The 24,783-nt window shown below is 41.4% G+C and overlaps 2 protein-coding genes and 1 long non-coding RNA gene across 7 annotated transcripts in view; 2 read left to right on the forward strand and 1 right to left on the reverse strand.

Annotated features, from left to right (window-relative positions):
* The window catches only part of ATF2 (activating transcription factor 2), a 39,280-nt gene extending 32,813 nt beyond the window's left edge, over positions 1-6,467 (forward strand). For all 4 annotated transcript variants that reach the window (XM_080971529.1, XM_080971527.1, XM_080971530.1 and 1 more), the window contains one exon: positions 3,700-6,467. In XM_080971529.1, the coding sequence (XP_080827655.1) occupies positions 3,700-3,926 (227 nt within the window). In that variant the 3' untranslated portion in view covers positions 3,927-6,467. The remainder of the gene's footprint in view (positions 1-3,699) is intronic.
* Positions 3-20,077, reverse strand: LOC308458666. The gene is made up of 3 exons (XR_013977615.1): positions 19,953-20,077; positions 7,752-7,929; positions 3-2,806 (listed from the first exon to the last, which is right to left on the reverse strand). It is a non-coding gene; the product is annotated as an uncharacterized lncRNA (long non-coding RNA).
* The window catches only part of CHN1 (chimerin 1), a 102,427-nt gene continuing 97,174 nt past the window's right edge, over positions 19,531-24,783 (forward strand). The window contains exon 1 of one of the 2 annotated variants that reach the window (XM_080971536.1): positions 19,531-19,960. In XM_080971536.1, the coding sequence (XP_080827662.1) occupies positions 19,880-19,960 (81 nt within the window). In that variant the 5' untranslated portion in view covers positions 19,531-19,879. The remainder of the gene's footprint in view (positions 19,961-24,783) is intronic. The other variant, XM_080971537.1, reaches the window with a different exon arrangement.

Consider the following 24,783-nt stretch of genomic DNA (forward strand, 5'->3'; position numbering starts at 1 on the left):
GTAATGTTCCATTACCTATATAGCCTTAGGCTGTACCAGTGAAATACTGCCAAAGCAAACAGAGATAACATTACAACGGAGAAGTGATGTTCAAATACTTCACTTTAAATATAACAATTCCTACAAGGCTGTTGCAAGATAAATGCAATGATATATTGAATCTTCTTCTGGATTCTTACAATTTTTAAAAAAGTATTCAGTTACAGCATGGTATGTATTAATATTTAGAGATTGTATGCAGTTTAATAGTATCCAATTACTTTTTTTTAATAAAAAAATAAAATTAGTTATTTCACAGGTCATAGCTTTGAGATAGAATCTCTTTATGTTGTTTACCGGTCTTTCCACCAGAAATAAAATGAAATAAATATTTACCATAATTTTATTCGGGGAAGGAAGAATGAGCTTTAATGCTTATCGTAAAAGTAAAATTTATAAAACATTGGAAAAATGTTCTTAATGCTTTTACTTTTTCAGCATTTCAAAGGTTAATTGTGTGCTTCTTTCTTTTCTTTTTGGATATAATACCCAGCGCTAGAACCAGCTGCTGCTGTAGAATAAATGGCCAATTTTGTCCATTGTACACAAATTTGTAACAAATAACTGAGCTGGGAATGCATTAGGCAACATTCATAATATATAACCCACAGCTTTCATTTTTATGATTTAGTGATATTTCAGTATATTTGTAAATGTGAAGATTGTTTCTGCCATATGTAGCCACTTCATTTTAATTTGCCAGTGTCAGTAATTTAGGAGAATAAAAGAACATTTTGTATTGCATGCGAACAGTTCCTCAGGTGCTTGCGATAAAACTTAATGGCCACCATCTTTACTTGTAGTCATTGTAAGCAGTTTCATCAGAATGGGCAATATTTTTTAATTTAAGAGATTCCGGAGATTTAGCAACACTCTGTGGCTGTATATATTTAGAACTCTGATTTTGTCAGTTTTGAGCTTATAAATCTCGGTCCTTTTGATCTCCAGTCATTTGACAGGATGGAAAGTGGCATCTTGGAGCAAATTGAAACCGTGCAGAAATATGTTTTGAATTTATATTAACAATGATTGTTGCAGGGATGAGGCCATTATGGTTCCCATCTGACAAAACAACATTATTCCATATAGAAGCAGCTATAGGATTACATTATGCATGCATAGTTTGCTGAATGTGCTTAGGTGTCTTGAATGCTGATATTATGAAAGAGAACTATCTGGTTGTACATTTAGCTTGCAAGTTTAAAGTACTAACACAGAGAGAAAGTGCATACTCCAAAATTTGCACTATTGTTGCAAACTCATTTGCAGTGTGTGTTGTCACTGTTGGAGGATATTGGATTATGGTCTGCAGGAATAACTATACATAATTGCTCATTGTAAATATGCAATAAGATGGATTGGACGGAATCAGATTTAAAGGGCAGGGTTCATCTATAGAGCCCCGTCGCTGGAAGAAGCCCAGTGGAAGGACTTCCACTAGCTCAGTGGGGCTCTCCCTCAAAATTGGCTGGCGGGGCGGTGTCAGAAGAAAACCCATGTTGAGGTGGAGGCAGGATTGTTCCATCTGGCATGCTGATATGGTTGCACAGATGGAACATTTGCTTGACCTTGAATTCCATTCTGTAGTCTGTAGAGCCTAGCATATTCTTAATAAGGTGCCTCAGCTACATTATGAAAATACTGAAAACAAGTGATACAACTCACTGAAGCCTTGAAGAAAGCAAGAGGGATAGTAGAAGCAACTTCCTAGGGGGCTACCACCAGTCCTTCTTTATTTTATTAAATTTGTATACCACCCTTCACTGAAGATCACAGGGCAGTTCACAACATAAAAACACAAAATAAGAACACAAAATGCACCATGAAACAAAAGCTTCTTCTTTATGTTGTGCTAGGCCAGTGTGAGAGCCAGTGTGGTGTAGTGGTTAAGAGCGGTAGACTCGTAATCTGGGGAACCGGGTTCGCGTCTCCGCTCCTCCACATGCAGCTGCTGGGTGACCTTGGGCTAGTCACACTTCTTTGAAGGCTCTCAGCCCCACTCACCTCACAGAGTATTTGTTGTGGGGGAGGAAGGGAAAGGAGAATGTTAGCCACTTTGAGACTCCTTAGGGTAGTGATAAAGCGGGATATCAAATCCAAACTCTTCTCTTCTAGGCAATGTTCGCATCTTCCTCAGGCACCATCTTAGATGTTTAGAATAAACTAAGCATAAACTCTGTAATAATTGCTACAGCATCTCTGACCTTGTGCAGGTCCTTAACTGGCAAGTTCATGCACATTAAAGGTGAAAGCGCAGTACCAAATGGCTTCACTTGAAAAAGGCTCCATCCATACCTGACACGGTGTAATCCTTAACTGTGATGACGTTTCAGGAGATTCCCTCAGAGAAGATCCTGGTGTACTGGAAGCATTTTTTAGATAAGTCTGAATTAGCGATTCTTCAGTGCAAAAGCCAGCTATTTGGGAAAGGTCTTACAGTAATTAATTGCTGTGGGTCTCAAGTCCCTGTGAGCAGAACTCTGCTTGCGAGATGCTCCCATTAGGGGAAGTGGGATGCAGAATTGAGAATTCCCCCTGCAATTCTTGGTGTCCCCCCTCCCACAAAAAAGGAGTAGTTTTAGAGAGTTGGGAGAGGTAGTGCTTGGTGCTGCAAATTGCCTCTTCACCCACCCACTGTCTTGTCAGTGTCATCCTTCAGTGGAAGCAAATCAGGATCCAATGCTATGTTTGAGGTAATTTCCTCAGAAATGCTTTATCTGTCGAGTCTTCATTTGCTTTTGTTCAATGGTCTTGATAACATAGGTGCCTGCAGATACAAAAAAACAGCTGTGTCAGAATGTAGAATTTACCTATACTATAAAATTATGTTATTAAATGTACAGCTTTTTCTCCATCATGGCCACTTTATAGGGTTGATGAAAATTAAAATCCTCTTAAGTTGATTGATGTGTCCATCTGTGATGTGGAAAAGTTTCCACTTTTGCTTTATTTTTTACAAAAATGTTCCACTTTTGTTTCATAAAATTAATTAATAATGTAATGAATGATTACAATACATGTTACATTAGACAACTAGAATGGTTGCAGTGCTGGTTCAATCAAAAGTCAGAGTTATATTTTTTCAGTTGTTTTCCAGGAAACATACATTTATGCACACAGCTCTTCAAGTATGCTAAAATTCTTATGTTAAGTTGTCAGTGCCTTCCTTTCCCCCCCTTAAAATCTAAATAACAGAAGGGAACTGCATGCACTTGAGCTGTCACATCTTAAAATATTTAGGTATTCCAGTAAAAATTCCCAAAGTTTTTGAATTTGTTAGAACATAACTTTAAAATAAGTGCAGGTAGGTAGCCGTGTTGGTCTGATGCAGTTGAAATAAATAAATAAAATATCTAGTAGCACCTTAGAGATGAACTAAGTTTGTTCTGGGTATAAGCTTTTGTGTATCTGAAGAAGTGTGCATGGACCCGAAATCTTATACCCAGAACAAACTTGGTTGGTCTCTAAGGTGCTACTGGACAATTTTTTTATTTATTTAAAATAAGTGTACTTTTTCCTAATCCAATATTTCAGTCCCACTGCTTTGGCTATCGTCAAAATCCTTCAGGTAATTTATACAACATATGGAACTAGCATCTCATATTCTAATTGCACATTTCATTGACGAGGACATGGAAATGTTTTTGTTTTCTTTTTCAGCTACAGATAAAGATGATAGTTCCGAAGACATTTCCGTGCCAAGTAGTCCTCACACAGAAGCTATTCAGCATAGTTCGGTCAGCACTTCCAATGGTGTAAGCTCAACCTCCAAGGCAGAAGCAGTGGCTACATCGGTTCTCACCCAGATGGCAGACCAGAGTACAGAGCCAGTGCTTTCGCAGATTGTAATGGCTCCTCCATCTCAGTCGCAGCCTTCAGGAAGTTGATTAAAAACTTGCGTTGTTTTTAGATACTCCTTAGCAACTTCAAAGGGAAACCAAGGAAAGCAGCCTTCATTTAGGAGAAATCTGTAGCTTAAAAATGATTCATCTGTAAAATTCAAACTTGAATTTGGCTTTGAAAGTTGGCGAACAGGAATGGCACAGCGGGTTGTAGTCTCTTAACAGACACCAAGTTCATTTTCCTTTCCTAATTAGGATTGCTAGTTATTTTCAGTGCTCGTCATGTAAAGTGTCGGTACAGTTTAAATGTACTTACTACTTTAATTTGGTGGTATTCCAAGCAGTCACGTAAAATGCTCACCCCAAAAAACTGTGATAGTAATCTTGTAATATTTTATACCAAAGTTCTGCATAGAATCCTATTGACTTCGTAAACTCTACAAGATCATTAAAGCACTAGGCAAGAGAAAAAGACAGGAACAGGAAATTTGCTTTTAGTCTTTTTTGCCTTTATATTGTTTTGCACATTATGAGAGGGGGAAAAACTTTGGGAGAATATGTTTGATTATATTGTGTAGCATTTTCTTTGGCTTTTTAACTGTTTGGGTGTTTTTAAAGAATTTTGTTTAACAGGGCCAGTACAGTATATGGAATACAGTACTTTTTATGCACATATGTAATCTTGATCAGGGTCATTACTAGCTAGATTTTCTTTTTTAAAATAGATGTCAGCTTAGCTAGCACTTCCATTTTATAAAATCAGGAGCTTTGCTTCTGCTGCAAAAACAAAAACCTGCAGCTATACCCTCTTACTAAACAGCCAAGAACAACGGAAAGATTCTGAACAGGGTTGTGAAAGATGGAATACTTTTTCAAAGCTCACTTGATATTTTGTGGTTTCTTGGGTCTTAAAGAGGAGCTTATTCATACTGCAAGATAGTATGGGTGCCAGGAAAGCTTGAAATTCCCTCATCAAACTACTCAAGACCTTTTTTTTTGTTTTTTGTTATTGTATTGTATTTGCAAGGTAACTTGTACTTTATTCTTGTGTAAGCACTGTCATCTTTTAGTAGCAAAATTTTGATACTTTTCTTGTGGGGAGAAAAAAAATCAATATTTACCGTACCGTGGAAACAATGTAATTATAGTGTGACGTGTGTATGTGTGTATGAATGAGAGAGCGAGAGAATGGTTCAGTAGTTACGCCGGCAATCTGTGCTTGAATGTTTAAAGATGCCTTCAGTGTGATGCTGGCTTGGTAGGTGATTGCAGTTTTTGAAATGTTATTTACCGTGTGAATTTGGATAACTAACATTCCATGATGTAGTTTGTTTCTGATAAGATGATTGTAGGTACACTTTTTCTCATTATCCAATCATCTGCAGGATATTGAGTTTTTTAATGTGCCATTATCTATTTTAATTCTGTACTCATGTTAAAAATATATAATATTTTACCATTAAGTTGTAAAAGTGCAAAAAGAAAAAAAACAGGTATGTGCTGTCATACCAGAAAAACTTTGCATAACAGCAGAGAAAAACTACACAGTAGCAGCATCTGGCAGTAAAGAAAGAATTCCATTATGTATATAACAAACATTTAATGCATTTATTGTGGGTTTGTGTAACTCATATGTTCTATGCTCTGTTTTAACCTAGGGTGCCATCAAACTATGAAACATTCAGTTTTAAATCATTGGATTTTAATTGGTGGTAATGGCAGAGAGCAACTCTTAATTTGTATGATTTACAACCAAACTAGAATGGAAGCTGAACAAAGTCCTAAAATTATGTATATATCATTTCAGTGCTTTAAGTCTGAAAATAAGAATTTAAATATTTTGTGTATTAAAAATGTAAGGAAACAAGGTTTTTTTTGCATAGTTTGCAAAAAGTGCTCCAGACACCTTCATTTTATCAGTTTTTAAAGGGTTAATTTCAGAAACAAGCTTTAATTTTATTTTTATTTTTAACCCACAAGTATAGTGACGAAGTCTCCAGCACAAACTGTGAATTCTATAAAAAAAATCCTCTCTGAAGGATTCAACTCTAGTCACACTGGGATGGAGATGCGAATTCAGTTGAAAGCAATGCAGTGCAGGTATATGACGTTTGTATGTGTGCCTGATGCATACTCATGGCTTGCAATTCCACAAGTTCATATACACGTAGAAGCCTGCTTCCACACATACTCCTCCTCCTATGGATCGGAGTGGAGAGTGTTTGGATTGGATGAACAAAGTGGTTATGTTTCCTCCACTAAATCTAGGCATAATCTTATTTAATACGTTTTTTGTTGGGGGTTTTTTTTAGTAATAAAGCTGTTGCTGTTGTAAAGTAAATCTAAATATGTGCAAGGAGAGATGTAAATGATTTTAATGAAGGGATTAGTTAAAATCCTGTGTTCCGCAAACAAGAGAACAGTTGTATAACCATAGATTCCGTTTTAAAATGTATGTCACACTACTTCTGTACTTCGCATTCGAGATCCTTGCATTTGACATGTTTCACAAACTGTACTGTTTTTCTTCAATGTGCAGTTTGCATGAGTAAGTCATCAGAGAATAAAATCTATCTTTAAATTGTATCTACTGCATTGCAATTCTAACTTCTGAAAGGCCAAGATGGCATCAGATTTCTTTTCTGCTGCAATGGTTCCTGCCATTTCTATAGAATTGAAACGCTTGCCCTGATGGCCTTAGCATAACATTGAAATCTTCCCACAATATTTTTTTTAATGTTTAAGCTGCTTTGAGCAACTTCTTCGTGGGGAAAGTTGGAACTGAAGAGAGCCTGGACATCTTTCTATTTACAGTTTTACTTTCTCTGGCAATGGGGAAATAGGTTTGTCATTTGAGCTCCTTGTGGAATGCTTGTTCTTAAATGGGATGCAATACCAAAGAGCAACAACGTAGTGTGTGTCTATAGACCCAGAGCCATTGCATGGCTTACATGTCTACTTGTGAGAAACTAGTCAATCTGTGAAACTAGTATTAGCAGCTGAGGTTGGGGTACACTCTCGGAGGCCAGAGGTTATACGGTTGTCTTTTTGAGCCTTCTAGTCACTGGAAACAACACTGGTCTCTCATTCCTTGATCTTTAGATCCTTGTTCCTGATTCTAGATACCTTGCCTTGCTGTGTTATATCTTTTCTGAACTCCCTGTGAGATTGACCTTCAACTGTTGCCAGTTCTTGTTTCCGGATCATGTTTGGACCAAGACTGATTCTCCATGCTTGAATTTGCCTTTCCTCAGCTGCACTGCACCTTCAACCCATGTTGGCGAGTCCTAGGATGAAAGGCTTATACTTCCTGGGACTGAGACCCTAACCCTGAGGGCATGTGCACCTAATTCCCCCAAAGATCAGACTTTTTGCTATAAGGAAAAAGACAGGAAAACACATTAGAAAGGCTGAGACAACACTTGTTTGACACAATGATGTCTAGCTCCCCGCAAACAAATAAGAATGATTGCTCATAAGTCTTCTGAGAGCAATCCTAATCTAGCTATTGGGGTTGCGTGTTCTAGAGGTAGAACATTTTTTGTAGGTGAATTGAGTTCCACAGTTGCATAAAGCTGTTCTTGCCACTACCGGGTCATCGAGCATTGAAGTGATCAATGTGTGCATCCTCTGTGATTTATAACAAAGAGGAGGGTGTTTTGATTTCTTTGCCATAGCTTTTATTGTCCCATTCGATTAACAAACTGAGCAACCGTGCTGAAGGGCTAATTATTTTTGTGGAAAAAGTAGATAATGTGGCTAAATGAAGAACAGATGCTGTGTATTTGTCATTGAATGATAGAAACATTTGTTAGCTGCACTCATTGGCTCTATGAATTAAAAAAAGTTGGCAAGCTATGTACTACTTACCCATGTGTTGAAAATCAAGCACGAAAATTTATCGGGCAGGCTCAGAAGGACATTCTGAATTATTGGGAATGTTGTCCCCTTGTCAGGGACAACAGACCGTAGCAACAAGCAGTGACTTTCTCCTTGCCTGCCTTTGTGGAGATGGGAGATCTCAGCTTGAGCACTACTTGACCAGTTACTAATGACAGAGAACACAATAGCAAGAATTGACTATTAGGCAAAATGGTTCTTCCTCTCCCATCCCTACTCCAAAAAAGACAAGCAGGAAGCCAGGGATTAGCTTGCCTAGACACTCAACTTCTGCTAGTGGCTACAGGCTTGGAGACATGCTCCAACATGTGCCAGAGACACTGAACTGGTATGATACCCATTATGATCACATCTGTGCCAATCTGGTATATATTCTATTTCCCTACTGACATGATGGCCCCTCAAAACCCTGTATGCAGGACTTCCTTTTATCTGATTTGAAACATCTTTGGATGAGCTTTCCTGTCACACAGTCTTCTCCAATCTAGTGCCTTCCAGATGTACTGGACTCCCATCATTCCCAGCCCATAAGGCCAACGATCAGGGATGCTGGGAGATGTACAAAACATCTGTCCCAAGAGGGAGTGCTTGGATGCATCTGGGATTTTCCTTGGGATCTAAACTAGAAAAGCCTAGGAAGAGTGAAAGCAGCGTGTTGCCACATTGTGGTGGTGGCTTTTGAACAATCTCCAGCCAATGCAAGAGTAATAGGTGCACATCCTGTTATATTAAAATCTTGCCCCCAAGTTAAAAAACTTAATTTGCAAGTTACCAGCTTGGGGAGTTGCTGGACAGTTCCAAAAACAGATGTCTGGGTTGTATCTCTCCCCGTATATGGCTATTCAGTTGACTATGCTTATCACAGCAACCATCTGAATTGACAACCAGCTGGAAGTAAGGGCTCCAATGACCGTAATTGTGTCCAAGTATCCAATAATAACCTGGCTGCATTCCCCTTCTCGGAATCCAAACTATTTCTGTTAGGTCCTGGATCCCTTCTGCATTACACCCAATGAAGAGAAGGTCTTGTGTCTTCTAAAGAAAGATAATGAAACCGCTAAGTGGAGCCATTTTTCCAGACTCAAGGATTCCAATCTAACCATTCTAGTGGGAGATTGTCAGGCTTTTAGAAAACAAAGTACTGTAATCCCCTCCATTAAATCACAGAGCAGTGGCAGGAAAAGCTTTATTAACAATTTTATGTCAGGGAAGCTCCCTGCACCATACTTGGGAAGGAGTACTTTCTATCATTCAGTGTCTACGTGGAAGAGAGTAACATCAGATCATTAGATTCTACAGAATGCAAGAAATGGTTATGGTTACCTGAGTTTTGTTTGCTTCCAGATCTGTATTCTCACAAGCCTCAGGCTCCTTCAGGGCACCACCTTCAGATCTGGGCTACAGAAACAGCTCTGTACTTAGAGCAGTGATGGCCAAACTTGGCCCTCCAGCTGTTTTGGGACTACAACTCCCATCATCCCTAGCTAACAGGACCAGTGATCAGGGATGATGGGAACTGTAGTCCCAAAACAGCTGGAGGGCCAAGTTTGGCCATCCCTAACTTAGAGGATTGTATTCAACTAAATTCTACTTGGCATCAACCTGTTGAAATCAAGGAGCTTCAGTTAATCATGTCCATTGGTTTCACCAGGTCTGTTCTTTAACTTAGTTGGATACAGCTTTGTACAGATTGTATTGTTCTCCTGACAATTCCAAATAGAAAAGTGGGAAACCAGAGATGACAAGGAGTTACAATGTCAGCAGTGAAGAAGTGAGATGTCTTACCTCCATATGCCTGATTGAGGTCTCCATCAGATGTGTTTCCACATACCTATTAAGATATATCACTGGAGGTTCCTGCAATGTTATACAGAGCCATCTGAACAGACTTCAGTGTCCTGGAACTCTTCAAAAAGTTCTCAAGCCAATGGAGGCAAGGTGAGCTTTTTCATGAGTTGTTGAATTGATACCTCTTTTAAGAAGAACAAGACTACTTGTTCATGCAAAGATGGATTGACTACACTCTAGATCCACTCATTATGCATTAATAAGTCAAGTGGGTAAGGGTTGAAGCACCATGGCAGTTCCTCCCAGCTCACCCACTCAGGTCTCAATAATACACATCAGATCAGCACCATCATTAACTATACTGATCTGGCATGAAACACTAGCACACAGAGGATGGTGAGCACAGCAGATGAGCAACTGGAAACTTGAGAGTGAGGAACAAGGTGTCAATAGATGGGGGAACAGACAGGGGGAGATGTGATTATCCTTCTTAGAGTGGTAAAGGTAAATCCTCCATTATTTACCTGCTGGTGTAGCAGAAGCAAAAAGCAGGACAAGATTGTACGGCAAGTTTCCTACCATAGAGTTGGAAGAGACCACAAGGGCCATCGAGTCCAACCCCCTGCCAAGCAGGAAACACCATCAGAGCACTCCTGACATATGGTTGTCAAGCCTCTGCTTAAAGACCTCCAAAGAAGGAGACTCCACCACACTCCTTGGCAGCAAATTCCACTGTCGGAACAGCTCTTACTGTCAGGAAGTTCTTCCTAATGTTTAGGTGGAATCTTCTTTCTTGTAGTTTGGATCCATTGCTCCGGGTCCGTTTCTCTGGAGCAGCAGAAAACAACCTTTCTCCCTCCTCTATGTGACATCCTTTTATATATTTGAACATGGCTTTCATATCACCCCTTAACCTCCTCTTCTCCAGGCTAAACATGCCCAGCTCCCTTAGCCGTTCCTCATAAGGCATCATTTCCAGGCCTTTGACCATTTTGGTTGCCCTCCTCTGGACATGTTCCAGTTTGTCAGTGTCCTTCTTGAACTGTGGTGCCCTACGATGAGGCAGCTGCCTCAGGCACCATATGCTAAGGTGGGGGAAGTGGCCAGAACTATGAGCATCACGTGGCCTGTCCTACAGCCTGCTGCCCTCCAGGGCAGTAGAAGACACAGCCCTTTTGCCAGTATTGGAGTACCAGTCCAATGGTCCAACTACCAGTCCAATGGTCCCCTGTACAGTGGTACCTCGGTTTTCGAACAACTTAGCTCCCAAACAACAATTTTAATTTTTATCATCTACAATACTGTCTTATTTTATAGTACAGAACATATTGCTTTCATTTTGTGAATCAATGGTCTTGTTAGATAGTAAAAAAGGGGGGAAAAATAAGTCTAAACTCAATTTTCTCCTCTTAGGCAAAGACCACAAGGCGACCTGGAGGGTCACCAGATTCTGCACACAGATTTGCAGGCGCAGACCCCCCCCCGAAACAAATAAGTTCGCTAGGAAAACAGTTGAAGTCGGCCTCCAGGGTGTCAGGGCCAATTTGTATGGTAGCTCAACTTTTTAGGTCTTTATGTGTATATGCGCTTATCTTAGATTTTAATCTTTAAGCTGTTGTTGTACACTGCTTTACAGGTATATTTTATTCTTGTGAAAGCTGTCCCAGTTGTGCTTTCCGAGCTGGTCTTTGACAGTAATGAATGATGATGATGATAGTAAAATTCATGTTAAATTGCTGTTTTAGGGGTTGTTTTTAAAAGTCTGGAACGGATTAATCCATTTTGCATTACTTTCTATGGGAAAGTGCACCTTAGTTTTGGAACGCTTTGGTTTGGGAACGTACTTCCAGAACGGATTAAGTTTGAGAACCAAGGTACCACTGTATGTGCACTTGGAAGAAGAGTATCATTTTGTCCTTTGCCTCAGGCAGTGAAATGTCTTGAGCCAGCCTTGCCTTTACTCATACCCAACAAAGAGCACTTGCCAACAGATTTGATTCTAATTCATTGGTTTGACACTGGAGTCATCCTCTGAATTTCTTCCATTAGGGAATGAGACCTTTTAGAGGAGAGTCTCTCTCTCTCTCTCTCTCTCTCTCTCTCTCACACACACACACACACACACACCACTACCTTTCTGCCCTTTTATTCTTCTTCTTAAATTTTTTATACCACCCTTCATCCGTAGATCTCAGTGGAAGCAATGTGACCAAAAACTATGTGAAACAGAAATCAGATAACCTGAAGAACAGACACTGCCACATCAGTCAAATCAGTCAACTAGATAACCTCCCTTAGATAACTCTATACTTCTCTAGCAGTCGTTTTCTTTCTTTCAAAACCCTGGTTTTCTAATGTTCCATCATACTTTGAAATAAAGCACCATCTAGTGGCGAGTGAAAATAATGTTGGGAAAATACTTTTGAAACGTAAGGCATTTCCCCTGATTGACATTATTAACCTTTATTCAGAGATCTGCAAAAAAAAGTAAACACAGTTGTTACAAGGCAAAGACATTTTTGTAAACAGTGCGAACATTTCCATAGCCTTAAGTGTGAGCAAGCTGGTTAAAAGATTTTTAAACAGCATGGGGAACAAGATGGTACCACAGCACAACTCTCAGACAATCACTCAATTTTATTCTTTGAAACTGACCTTGGAGATAGGATTAGAACCACTATAAAATAGTGTTCAGCAATACTCATTGGGATAGCAGTGTCAATGGTATCAAAAGCTTCTGAGAGATCAAGAATAACACGGTCATACACTTCCCCGCTTCCTTCTCTTAATAAAGGTCACCAATCAGGATGACCAAGTCTGATTCAGTCCCATAATGAGGCCTGAATCTAGACTGAAATTGGTCAGGACAATTTGCTTCATCCAAGAGTACTTGCAATTGTTACACAACCCTCTTAATCGCCTTCCCTAAAAAGCAGGTTATTTGTGACTGGGTAGTGCTTGTCACAGACCAATGAGTTGAGGGTGGGCTTTCCAAGACTTCCCAGAGAGAATGAGTGTTAAACCACGCTGGGAATTGTCATTCTGTGAAGGAAACAGGGTTCCCCTAACAACTCTCAGCAGTCCTAACAAATTGCAATTCCCAGGATTCTTTGGGAAAAGGCATTACAGTGGTACCTCAGGTTAAGTATTTTATTCATTCTGGAGGTCTGTTCTTAACCTGAAACTGTTCTTAACCTGAAACTGTTCGTAACCTGAAGCACCACTTTAGCTAATGGGGCCTCCCGCTACCGCTGCGCCATCGGAGCACGATTTCTGTTCTCATCCTGAAGCAAAGTTCTTAACCCAAGGTAATATTTCTGGGTTAGCGAAGTCTGTAACCTGAAGCGTATGTAACCTGAAGCATATGTAACCCGAGGTACCACTGTACTGTTTACAGTGCTATGATACTATTCTCAATGTACCGCATGGATGAGGTCTCAGTCTGAACTGGAACTGAACCAAACGTTTAGATTTGACTTCTTACCCATGAGTCTGGTATTCTGACCTGGCCCTTCTACAGTGATGCAGAATGCCATTTGCTCCTTACTGATTTTAATAAAATTGTTGCTGTTATATCTTAAGGTATAGCAGGTGCATGCATCCATCTATAATAGCAATGGTGAAATTTCATTGCTGAAATACAGTTGTACCTTGGTTGAAGAACGCCTTGCGAGTCGAACGTTTTGACTCCCAAACGCCGCAAACTCGGAAGTGAGTGTTCCATTTTGCAAACATTCTTTGGAACCCGAACATCCAACAAGGGTTCCATGGCTTCCAGTTGGCTGCAGGAGCTTCCTGCAGCCAATCGGAAACTGTGATTTGGTTTCCGAACGTTTTGGTTTCTGAACGTTTGGTTTCCGAATGTTCTGGAAGTCAAACTGACTTCCGGAACGGATTCCGTTCAACTTCTGAGGTACCACTGTAATTACTTTTCATGTGTGGGTATTCCCATATTCTAGATTTCTGGAACCTTGAGGTAAGCAGCACAGAATGGCATGTTCATTGTGCAGCTGTAACAGATTTCTGTAACAACCAGAATGGTTGGTTCTTGAAGATACAAAACTGAGCTAGATAGGCCTTTGATCTTAATGGGCAAGCGGTTTTAATACATGCGGTCACTGAGGCAGTATCCCAAATTCTTCATCGGCTTCATTTAACCACCTCAAACGATCGTGTAATGTTGTCCTAAATGGACCTGACAGAGCAAGAGAATGGCTGTGGTTACAATTCTCCATGGAATCTAAGAATGAAACTTTAATTATCAAGCAGCCCTAGTGTATTAATTGCAAATTGCTCTCAACTCAGGTCAAAACAAATAGTACATTCTTCTCTTCTAATTTTTATTTTTTTTTTACTTATGCCCCTCAATGTGTTGTTTTGCCTATTTCCAAATCACTTGCACCCATCTCATTTGGGAGACAATTTCGGCAACATTTCCCCAGTGCTATTTTTCAGTTCTTTGAAAGAACCGAAAATCCTATATATACATATGTGTTATGGAATTTATATGGCATCCTTCAACATCCTTTTTTTATATAAATGATAATAAACATACCAATACAAGCAGTGGTACGGATAGGTGATCTTAGTCTCTAGGCTTAATGGTCTTAAGAGGGCTTCCTCTTTAGATTACTTCCTTTACCTAAAAAATGTGGTAAGCCAGCCCTGCTGTGCTTGGGGGACTTCCTGCTGCTTCCCTGGACTTCTGCTCCAAAGTGCAGCCATTATTATTATTATTATTATTATTATTATTACTTCATTATTTATACCCCCACTCATCTGGCTAGGTTTTTCCGCCACTCTAGGTGGCTTACAGAATATATAAAAGATAATAAAGCATTGAACATTAAAAACTTCCCGATACAGGGCTGCCTTCAGATGTCTTCTAAAAGTTGTATAGTTCTTTATTTCCTTGACATCTGAAGGGAGCGCACTCCACAGAAGGCCCTCTGCCTGGTTCCCTGTAATCTTGCTTCTTGCAGTGAGAAGATGGCATCGCTGAATACAAAACTGTGGTGATCATGGATCCAACTCCATATTATAGTCCTATAACACCCTCATTTTACTGCATACCCAAGAACCACAACTGACGTTTTGAGGGAAATCCACATTTAGATAGGGAGCTTGAGCCAAGAGCAGCAGATGTGGAAGGATGTGTTTGTTAAGACGTGGAAATGGATATGAAAATAATGTTCTCTAACTTGCATGACTTACCTTTGTAGCCCATGTGAAGAGGGGTGCTGCAGTTCTGTGTACTGAAGGTGGCTCATCTGTTACTTTCTGAGTATCTAAGATGTTTTCTGAGGCTTTCACATAGGGTCATGTCAACAAAACAGCTATTTTGAATATAAAACACCCCGCCCAAGACAATCACTGTATTGGAGCAAGTAACTCAGGGCCCAATCCTGATTTGATATATGTAGAAATATATAATTAGTTTGAATACCATCAGTGCTTTTTTTCTGGGAGGACGCAGGGCTACACATACCCCTAAACATTTTGTGAATCTAACAGAAGAAGAAACTAAAAAAAATTACAAATGTTAGTTTCTTCTCTAGCACAGTGAATCGTCAGTTCCGTTGCTACCCCCGATGTCGGCTTCCTTTCCTTTCCTGGTGTTTCCTGAGTCTCAGACGGAAGCAAGCGTTTCATGTGTGAAGCAGTGTGAAATGTGGATGTATAGTGTTTTACTGATGAAATCTCATGCCAACGTGGAAGTTACTGTGAGTTGTCAGCTGTGTAATATGAAGTAATGCATGTTCTTTGTACAGTACGTTTGTCCATTTACTGTATTTATTTTTCCCGATTTGAACTACAAAATTGTGATTTTCTTGAGTCAAAATGACAGTACCCCTTGAATATTATAATACTCAGTATAACAATCAAAGTATAAACTATTACACAGAGTTAAGCATATCAAGTACTTTATTACAACTAATTTTTATTAAGTGTTCAGAACATAGAATCTAAGACAATGAAAATGGCAGAAAAAAGGTGATTTAAGCAATGTGTAGTAACAGAGGGGAGTGGGGGAATGTTCTGTTCAGGCCATGATCCTTGCTGTAAGAATCTTGATTGTTCCAATACGTATGTCTTTCATATCTTCTTCCTGGGGGTATGCTTTTTCTCAAATCACTGCTTGTAGGGGGAAGGGGCAATTGCAGACCCTCCAAGTGTCATTATTTCCCAGGGACAGTCCTGGATTTACAGAAGCTGTCCCGGTTTTAGATTTGATCCTGGAATGTCCTGCTTTTCCTTAGGACGTCCCTATTTTCATCAGAGAAATGTTGGAAGGAATGGAGTTGTGTGACCCCCGAGCCAAGGAGATAAGTAACTATACAACCTTTAGAAGACATTTGAAGGCAGCCCTATATAGGTAAGTTTTGTAACATTTAATGTTTTATTATGTTTTTATATATGTTGGAAGCCCCCAAACTGGCTGGGGCAACCCAGTCAGATGCGTAGGATATAAATAATAAAGTTGTTGTTGTTGAACAGGAAGTCCCTATTTTCATCGGAGACATTTTGGAGAGTGTGCAATTGCCTCTGTCCCCTGTTGGGAGCCACACCTGTATCATTGTGTAGGGGACAGTCACATCTGCCTGTGGTGCAGCAGAGCCAACCTAAGGTAGCTTACAATTTCAGGACAGCTTTATTTGCTTAAAAACCACAGAGACTTCTTGCAAATTTAGTCACGTTAGAGAGAGAGAGAGAGCGCGCGCGCATCTGGGCATTAAAACCTAGATAGGCCAGCTGAAGTCCTTGTCTGAATGATACAATACTATGTAACAAAATTGTAGAAAAGTTTGACAATCTCTTGACATTTCCGTGTGCATGTTTCTGGTTTTCAGGAGAATTTATGAACATAGCCTTCAGGGTGCCGATTATGCTTGCTGTGATTTAGGGAAGCGTTTGGGGCACAGCTGAAGAGGAAAAGTAAATTAGGGCAAACGCAGTGGTTTCTTTTCAGCAGATTCAACCACCCTCCTTTCCCACCCCCAGCAGCTGATAAAGTGCAGGCATACCTCAGAGATATTGTGGGTTCGGTTCCAAACCACCACAATAAAGCAAATATCGCAATAAAGCAAGTCACACACACAAAATTGTTTCCCAGTGTATATAAAAGTTATGTTTACACTATACTGTAGTCTATTAGCCCCTTGGCTGCAGGAGCGGCGGGGGGGGGGGGAACCTGGCTCCAGCCCTAGCCAGCTCCACTCCTTTGGCCAGAGGGAGGACAGTGGCAGCCGGGGGCTTCTTTCCCCTGGAAGCAGCGGGGTTGCCTGCAGCTGCACCCACATCCTCGCAAGGAACAATGTCTGTGAAGTGCAATAAAATGAGGTATGCCTGTAATGACTAATCAGGTTTCTCTAAGGAGATCCCATTAAAGATATAACTATGGCATAACCGTATGCAAAACTCATTTCCAAGTCTGGAATGTGCAACAACAAGATCAACCAGTTTCGGACTGCACTCTACAGGAAATGCACAAATGACTCTTCTGGAGTCTACAGTGCTCTTTCTACACTTCTAATTTCCCTTCCTAGAGTATCTCCACCCAGACTGACCTCCCTTGGTATGACACCAAGGAAAGAATTAGCAAAGTTCTCCTCCAGTTTAGTGCCAAACTGTTTACACCACAGATGAGGACCTCTGGCCCTTCAGAGGTTGTTGGACTATAACTTTCATCAGACCCGGGTTACACAGTATTAGTAACTCAGGTATATAATCTAGGCACTAAATTGCTCCCTAAACCATGTTACAGTCGCCAAAACAGAATGTCTAGTTGCCATTTCTGGCCCAGATGGCTTGAAAGTATTGTTTATCAAATGATGGATTGACTGTGATTGGTTATCAGTTAAACATCTGGCTAGTTCAGATGACAACCTTGAACTAGGTTAAGACCTTTAAGAACTTAAAGAAGAAAAGTCACTTGATTCAGGGACAGTCCACATATATATTAGCCTATTCCGACCTCTTGTTCGTAAACACATAAGAATATTCTTCACAAATGTGGGCAGGACAGCTTGACTGTATCATTTTGAAAGAAGGCAAGATTCCCCATATGCATGTCAAAGATCAGGAATTCCACGTGTGTTTTCCCCCCAAGAGCTGCCAGGTCAAAAATTCAAAGCCCCAAAGAGTTCACCCTAATAAAGTTCAGAAACTTCAGCCTGTTCAGAATTTGGTGGTCAGGTTGCTCACCGGGGCAAGATGGTTTGAGCATATTGCACCAATCCTCACCCTATTGCACTGGCTGGCAATTAGTTTCTGGGCCCAAATCAAAGTGTGGGTTCTGACCTATAAAGCTCAGGACTGCAATATCTAAAGGATCACCTGTCCTCTCCCTACCCCCTACTTAGACTAGGGCTGCCATACGTCCAAGGGGAATTTCCGAAAGGTGGTGCTTTTTGGTTTTCCTTTTTTTTAAAAAAAAGATCATATTTGAGGTTTTCCTTTAAAAAGCTCAACAATCTTTCGGGATGTTCTGGTTTTTACTTTTTGAAATATGGCAACCCTAAACCCTGCAACCATCACCTTCTTCATGTGCCGCCTGGAGAGCGGCAACTTTAGAACAGGCCTTTTCTGCGGTGGCTCCCCATTTGCAGAATACTTACCTGGTGCCTTCACTACATCTTTTGACAGCAGGCAAAAACGTTCAACCAGGCCTTTGGCAGCGCCATAGCTACAGGGAAGGTAGCTGGGTTGTTGTTTTTTTGTGCCCTGGGTGAAGCCTCCAGAAGGGTGCTGTTAGGTACTGAGTTGAATAGGATCCAAAATGCAGCAGTCTGACTTGTCCTAGAACAATAGGATTCAGAATGCAGCAGTCTGATTGGTCCTAGAACAATAGGATTCAGAATGCAGCGGTCTGATTGGTCCTAGAACAATGCAGCAGTATGATTGGTCCGCAGGAGCCACCCAAACCAGCTCCAGGTGGAAGTGAATCCACAGCCTGATTGGCCTACAGGAGAATCTCTGAATTAGCCAATCACGTGCAGCCTGTTGTGTAAATAATGTATATAAAGCAGATATTTGGGGGGAACTTTCATTCCTCCCCACCACTAGGAGCTGAATAAAGAGCATGAAACCCACTCTCGACTCCGAGTATATTTTAGGTGCCATTGAGGTTCCCAGCCTGCATATGCACAGATGTTTGTGGGTGGGTATCAAACTGGGTCTTTGACCTGGGTAAAATAAAGCCTAGTTTCGCCCCTGCCTTTTGGCTTATAATTTCATGGTTTCTTTAAATGTGTTTGTGGAATGAGGTGGGGCAATTGGTTTGTTTTTGTTTGATTATGTATCTTGTATTCTTGTGCATTTTTTCCTGTTGCAAACTGCCTTAGGATCTTCGGATGAAGGGCGGCATACAAATTTATTAAACGATAATGATAACAATGTAGAGCTGTTTGTTTTTAGAAGCCATACTGATGCCATGGGTGTAGCCAGGATTCTTTTTTGGGGGGAGGGGGAGAAGAACCTCAGTTAGCTAGGTATTTTTATTTACTTGATTTTTTGGGGGGGAGCAGCTGCTCCCTCTGCCTACGCCCCTGACTGCAGCATCCTTTTTTCAGTAGCCCTTGCAAGGCATCCTTGAGGAAAGGACCACAGCCGCAGGTGACCTCAGAATTCTCACCTGCGCTCAGAAACAAGGAAACCCGCGCGCGCCCTTTTCCAGGATGCGCTTTTGGAGACGGGGGTGTCTGCGTATTTATTTGGAGAAGGGGCAGCCCCCCTTCCTACACAGCCCTTTCTCAGAGCACCTCCACCCTCATTTCTAGAAGCTTGCTGCTGCTCTGACCCCTTCCTCCCATGCCCCGTCTTGTCAAGGCCTTGCCTCTCTCGGGGTGGGTGGGGGGTGGAGATGGAGGGGCCCAGGGGACGGGAGGCGGCGGCGCGTGAACCTCCCGTTGCCATGGGAACTCACGCCGGGCTCGGCAACGCCGCGGAGGAGGCAGGAGGGAGGGGAAGGAGCTTGGTCATGTGGCGAAACAAGATGGCTCCCGGAGCCTGAAGGGCTGCAGCCTGAGGTGGCCAAAGCGGGCGGCGCGCGCTTCCTTCTGCAAAAGGAGCAAGAGCCCTTTCCTCGGCGGGGCTTCCTTAAGTTGGCCGCCCCACGCCCAACTCTCACCAGCCATTCCTCTCCAGGCTTGAGGGAGAAATGCATTCCTCTCTGGGGCAAGTGGCTCCTTGGGCAACAATGCAATAACTTTTTATTGCAGCCTCGCCGCTCTTTGTGTGTTTGTGTGTGTCCCCCCACCCCGCCTGCCTTTTGCGCGCGCCGCCGCGGACGGGAGAGCTTGCAGAGCCCAATGTCCAGCCCAGCCCTCCTGAGCAGCCCCGACGTGATCCTTCGACTTGCGGCACCTTCGCAATGGCTCTTACCTTGTTTGGTGAGTAGGATCTCTCGTTCGGCATCCAGCTCCTCTCCACCCCACCCCCTTGTCAGTTAGACAGCATGCAATAGGGAGTTTGCGTTGCAGGATTTAAGAGGTGTGAGCCCCCTGGTTTCCCCCCCTCCTCCTCTCTCAGTCTCTCTCTCGCTCTCTGCCTCTAGTATTCCTTATTCACATAATTCCTGGCTAGAAAAAACAAGGCATCTCTCTTTCTCCCATTGTCTCCGCTCGAGGCACATCTTATGGGCGTGTGCTTGGCCCCCCTGCCAATTTCGGGGGGTTGGAGTTGATTGGCATCTCGGAGTATTAAGTTCCAGACTTTCCAGATGATCTCTTTAAAAACACACACACACACACACACAAAACCACCACCATCTGTGTGTTCATACAATAACTAGCTTTTGCTGTAGAGTTTGCATTTGAAACAATGGTAAGTGGGGGTCCCCCAAAAGAAGTGTTGAAATCAATTCCCCACCCCTGTCATCCCTCTGGTTTGCAAGGCAAAGTATCTCTCTAAAGGCATGGAAGCATTAAAAAGAAATCCAAAATCTGTACTTTTGGGCGGTCTAATAAGGATATTGCTCTATATGGATTTGTGATTTTTTTTTTATTTTTTAGCTTCTCTGTGGCATCGGAGAAAGAAGTTCTCACCAAAAGGGACTGGTTTGTTGTTGTTTGTACAGAACATAACATATTTGCATTTCCTCCTAAACAGATATAATATATATATATATTGGACAGCAAATGCTGTGAGCATCTTCATAGAATTTGCTGAACAATTTCAAGAGAGGCTATACATCCAAGAAATGAAATGTCATTTAAAAATAAAAAAAACTTTCAGTTGATACTTGATTTTAGCTGTAGGCGCCGTTTCTGGTAAATAAAGCAATAAAATGGCAGAGTTTTATATGCTGGCATATTAATATATTTAAACTGATTATTAAACTTAATTATGCACATTCCTAACGTAATAATTAAAAATGACTTTGCTACAGTGAAGGAAGCAAAATATAATCTCGATATTAACATATCATTTGTGGAAGCAAATTTCATTACATAAATAACTCATAGCTGCTACTTAACTTGAGAAGTGCTTTCTACTGACTAATTTTGCATAATTAGAATTTATGCGTAATGTGTTTCCACATAATCTTATAGAGATGGTGTTTACTTCTCATATTTAGAATCAGATTTTTGCTGAGTGTCTGACACTTCTGGTAATGCAAAGTTTGTTAAGACTCAGCATTGCTTTCTCGGGCTTTTCTCCTCATGTTATTATAGCTGCTGCATTTTTATCCCTACGATTTAGTGTGCTCTTTATATTTTGTGAAAGTTATTCAGGGGAGACTTGGTGGATTCCTAATTTATTTATCTACAGAGCTATTTCTTGATATGTACAGAACTTATGAAATTATACTATAGGTTACCCAAGTCTACCTGTAATGGAAAACTATCCAGCCAAATTACTCACATTGCAGTTCTCCCTTAGGTCTTTCATTGATCCTCCATCTCTGCTGATTAATGACTAAAATGAGATTACTTGTGGCTGAAGAAATCTTATGAAAGCCTTGCATAGCTAGTGAGAGACCAGTTGCCCATCATTTTTCTTTCTTCCCTCTCCATTCTCCTGATAATTGCTGCCTCTTCTCAACCCAGGAGCGCAGGTGAAGTGGCAGCAGCAGCTGAGGTCACCAGCACAATGAAAATATCAAGATTAGTTCATAGTCTCTGCAGCTCTGCAGAAACCAGAAGACAGCCAATATAAAAGGCTGTGAAACACCTGAGCTTTGCAGGTGTGTAAAACACTGTTTCAAACCTGGATCATAGTTTTGTGAATTACCAACTTTGGGGATTTAACCTTAATGAGCAAATCACCGACACACTCAAAAAGCCCAGTCACTTGCAGCAACTCTTATAAAATCCTGGTAGTCATTGTATAATGATGATGATGATGTACAATTCTACATTCTCCAGATGTCAAAGAACAAACCTACAAACCTCTTACTGATGTGTTGCTTCTCTTGGATGCTCTATTGTTACTTTTAAAACATATTTCTGAGTAGTTGGTAAAATTATTTGTGTGGTTAGCAGATGTTGCTTCTTTCTCCCTCTGTCTCTCCATGGATAGATAGATAGATAGATAGATGGTCCTTGCATTTAGTGCCCTTTTAATGTATTATTCTATTGCTAAACACCAGCTGTGTTCTGCATCAGTCCTGTGATGAGTACCAAACAAATGAACAGAAGCATTGCCAAAGAGACACTATTGTCCCTTGAAGAAACTATTGTGCACGATCTACGACAGGGGTGGCCAACTGCCGAGAGACTGCGATCTACTCGCAGAGTTAAAAACTGGCAGTGATCGACCCCCTTTTGGGGGGTTCAGGTCAAAGTTGTTGAGCTTCTCCTAGGAAGGAGGAAGGCCCATTTTTGGGGGGGTTCGGGTCAAAGTTGTTGAGTTTTTTCAGGGAGGAGGTAAAATGTTGAGCTTTTTTTAGGGGAGCTTCAGTTGTTCAGCTTCTTTGTGGGGAGCCAATGATCTTCCAGTGATCTTCTGGTAGATCACGATCTACCTGTTGGACATGCCTGATCTACGAGTTAGCAACACATGGTCAGAAGAGTTTCTCTTTAGTCATTCATAACCAAATCATGGGAGGGAGGAGGGACAGTGCAGGTTCATTCTGTACAGGCCCTTCCGCAAGGCTGTCCCTGTGTTGGAGGCATTTTTGCAGCAGGGCAGCCTGCTCAATGCATGTAGATTTTCCCTGTGAGCTTGAGCCCTGAGTGCTCAATGGGGACAGCCTAGTCACATTCAATAGGCTTGCTCTACCAAACACAACACATGGAGAGCTTTGATGTGAGGCCAGCACAGGGCAAACATATATAGTCCCTCTCTCCTCCTCCACATGATTATCTGCATCTAAAGAGGGCCACAAAATTGGCTGTGGTGGGGAGAAACAAGCTACAGTGGTACCGCTGGTTGCGAACGGAATCCGTTCCGGAGGCCCGTTTGCAACATGAAAAGAACGCAACCCGCGTCTGCGCACGCGCGGGTTGCGATTTGCCGTTTCTGTGTATGCGCATGACATCAATTTTTTTTAACTTTATTAAGTACAAATTAGAAAAACATACATATTTACAACAAAAGGAAATACAAAAGAAAAATAAAATACATATAACCAAAAAATTAGAAAATATTTTGTCTCTTTTCATTCAGAGGTTATTTATACCTCTATAAAATGCTATTCACAATAGAGAAGTGAAATGAAAAGTAAGATATCTGGAAAAAAAGAACAAAGAGAAAAGAAAATTAAAAGTAGAGAAGTATTCACTATACACAGCCATTTCCAATCTATACTTATATTCAAATATATAATTTCATCTTGTCCTTATCTACCTTAAGTAAAATGTTTTTCAAGAGACATCAATGATGCGTGACATCATTTTGCACGTATGCGCGAGCGGCGAAACCCGGAAGTAACCCTTTCTGGTACTTCCAGGTCACCGTGGGACGCAACCTGAAAAAGTGTATCATGAAGCAAATGTAACATGAGGTATGACTGTCGTGCTTTTCTCAGCAGTAGTAATGTTTAATATTCTTAAAAAATAGAGCTGTTTCTCAGCTTTGGGTGATTTTCCAGCTGCATCCCTATCTATAGAAAGTGAACATTTCTATTATTATTATTATTATTATTATTATTATTATTATATACTGCCCTATACTTGCAGGTCTCAGGGCAGTTACAACATAAAATCACAATGTAAAAACTCAAAATTAAAAACAGAAACAATCCAGTAACTCCCACCCACCAACACATTTAAAAAGGGTATTGGTTGTCAGTCAGCCAAACGCCTGGTTAAAGAGGAACATTTTTGCCTGGCGCCTAAGGGTGTATAATATACAATGATTCATGCCCTGGTTACATCTAGACATGACTACTATAATACACTCTACATGCAGGGCTATCTTTAAAGAAGATTTGGAAGCTTCAGGTGGTACAGAATGCTACCTCCCGGTATCTTTCTAGATGATCAGGGCATATAACACCCTTCCTTTTCTGGCTACACTGGTTGTCAGTTGCCTATGCAGCAGTGTGCAGAAAAGATGTTTGCTTGAGACCTTTCCTGGTACCCACAGTCCTTGGCCCCTCACGTATTGTTGAACTGGGATGAGAGTTGGAGTTCAGCAATTGGAGAGGGTCCATGCATTTCCCTGCTGTAAAACATTGGAATGGTGCTGTGATGGGACGATGAGCTGCTTGTGTGTAAAATCCTAGTCCCTCAGAGTTTGGTCAAGTTTGCAAACCTCTGTCTGTAACGGAGCCCCTTAAACATGGCTCCGTCAGTCGCTGGCAGATTCCGACAGTGGTTGCTTTCGGAATCGCTTCCAACATAAAAGCTCCTTAACGGAAACACGTCTTCTGGACTCTCTGCGTGACAGTTTCCGGCGAGGAGTGGGTGTCCCTACAGGAGGTCCTGAAACCTCCCCACTGTTTTCGCTGGAAGTGTCTCTGAGCCATCCCTCCAGCTCCCTTTCCCTCAGCTCAGCTCCTCTCCCCCTACTGGTTCCCTCTTCAGCTGCTGAGTCTCTCCCAACCTGTGTGAGCCCTTTCACTTCCCTTCCTTCCGATGGCAGTTCCCTGACAGGTTCATAACACGATTTTCTTTTTTAAAGAGAAAACACCCATCCATATCTGTTTGTACCTCTGGGCTCCACACACTTGCAAGCCACTGCTACGCACCTTCATTTCTGACTCCAGCAGAAGCTGATCGTCCTCTCTGACACAAATTTGATGGGTGTGCTTTATTGCTCATTGCAG

This window comes from Podarcis pityusensis, assembly GCF_964106645.2.
Source record: "Podarcis pityusensis genome assembly, chromosome: 1".
Lineage (NCBI taxonomy): Eukaryota > Metazoa > Chordata > Lepidosauria > Squamata > Lacertidae > Podarcis > Podarcis pityusensis.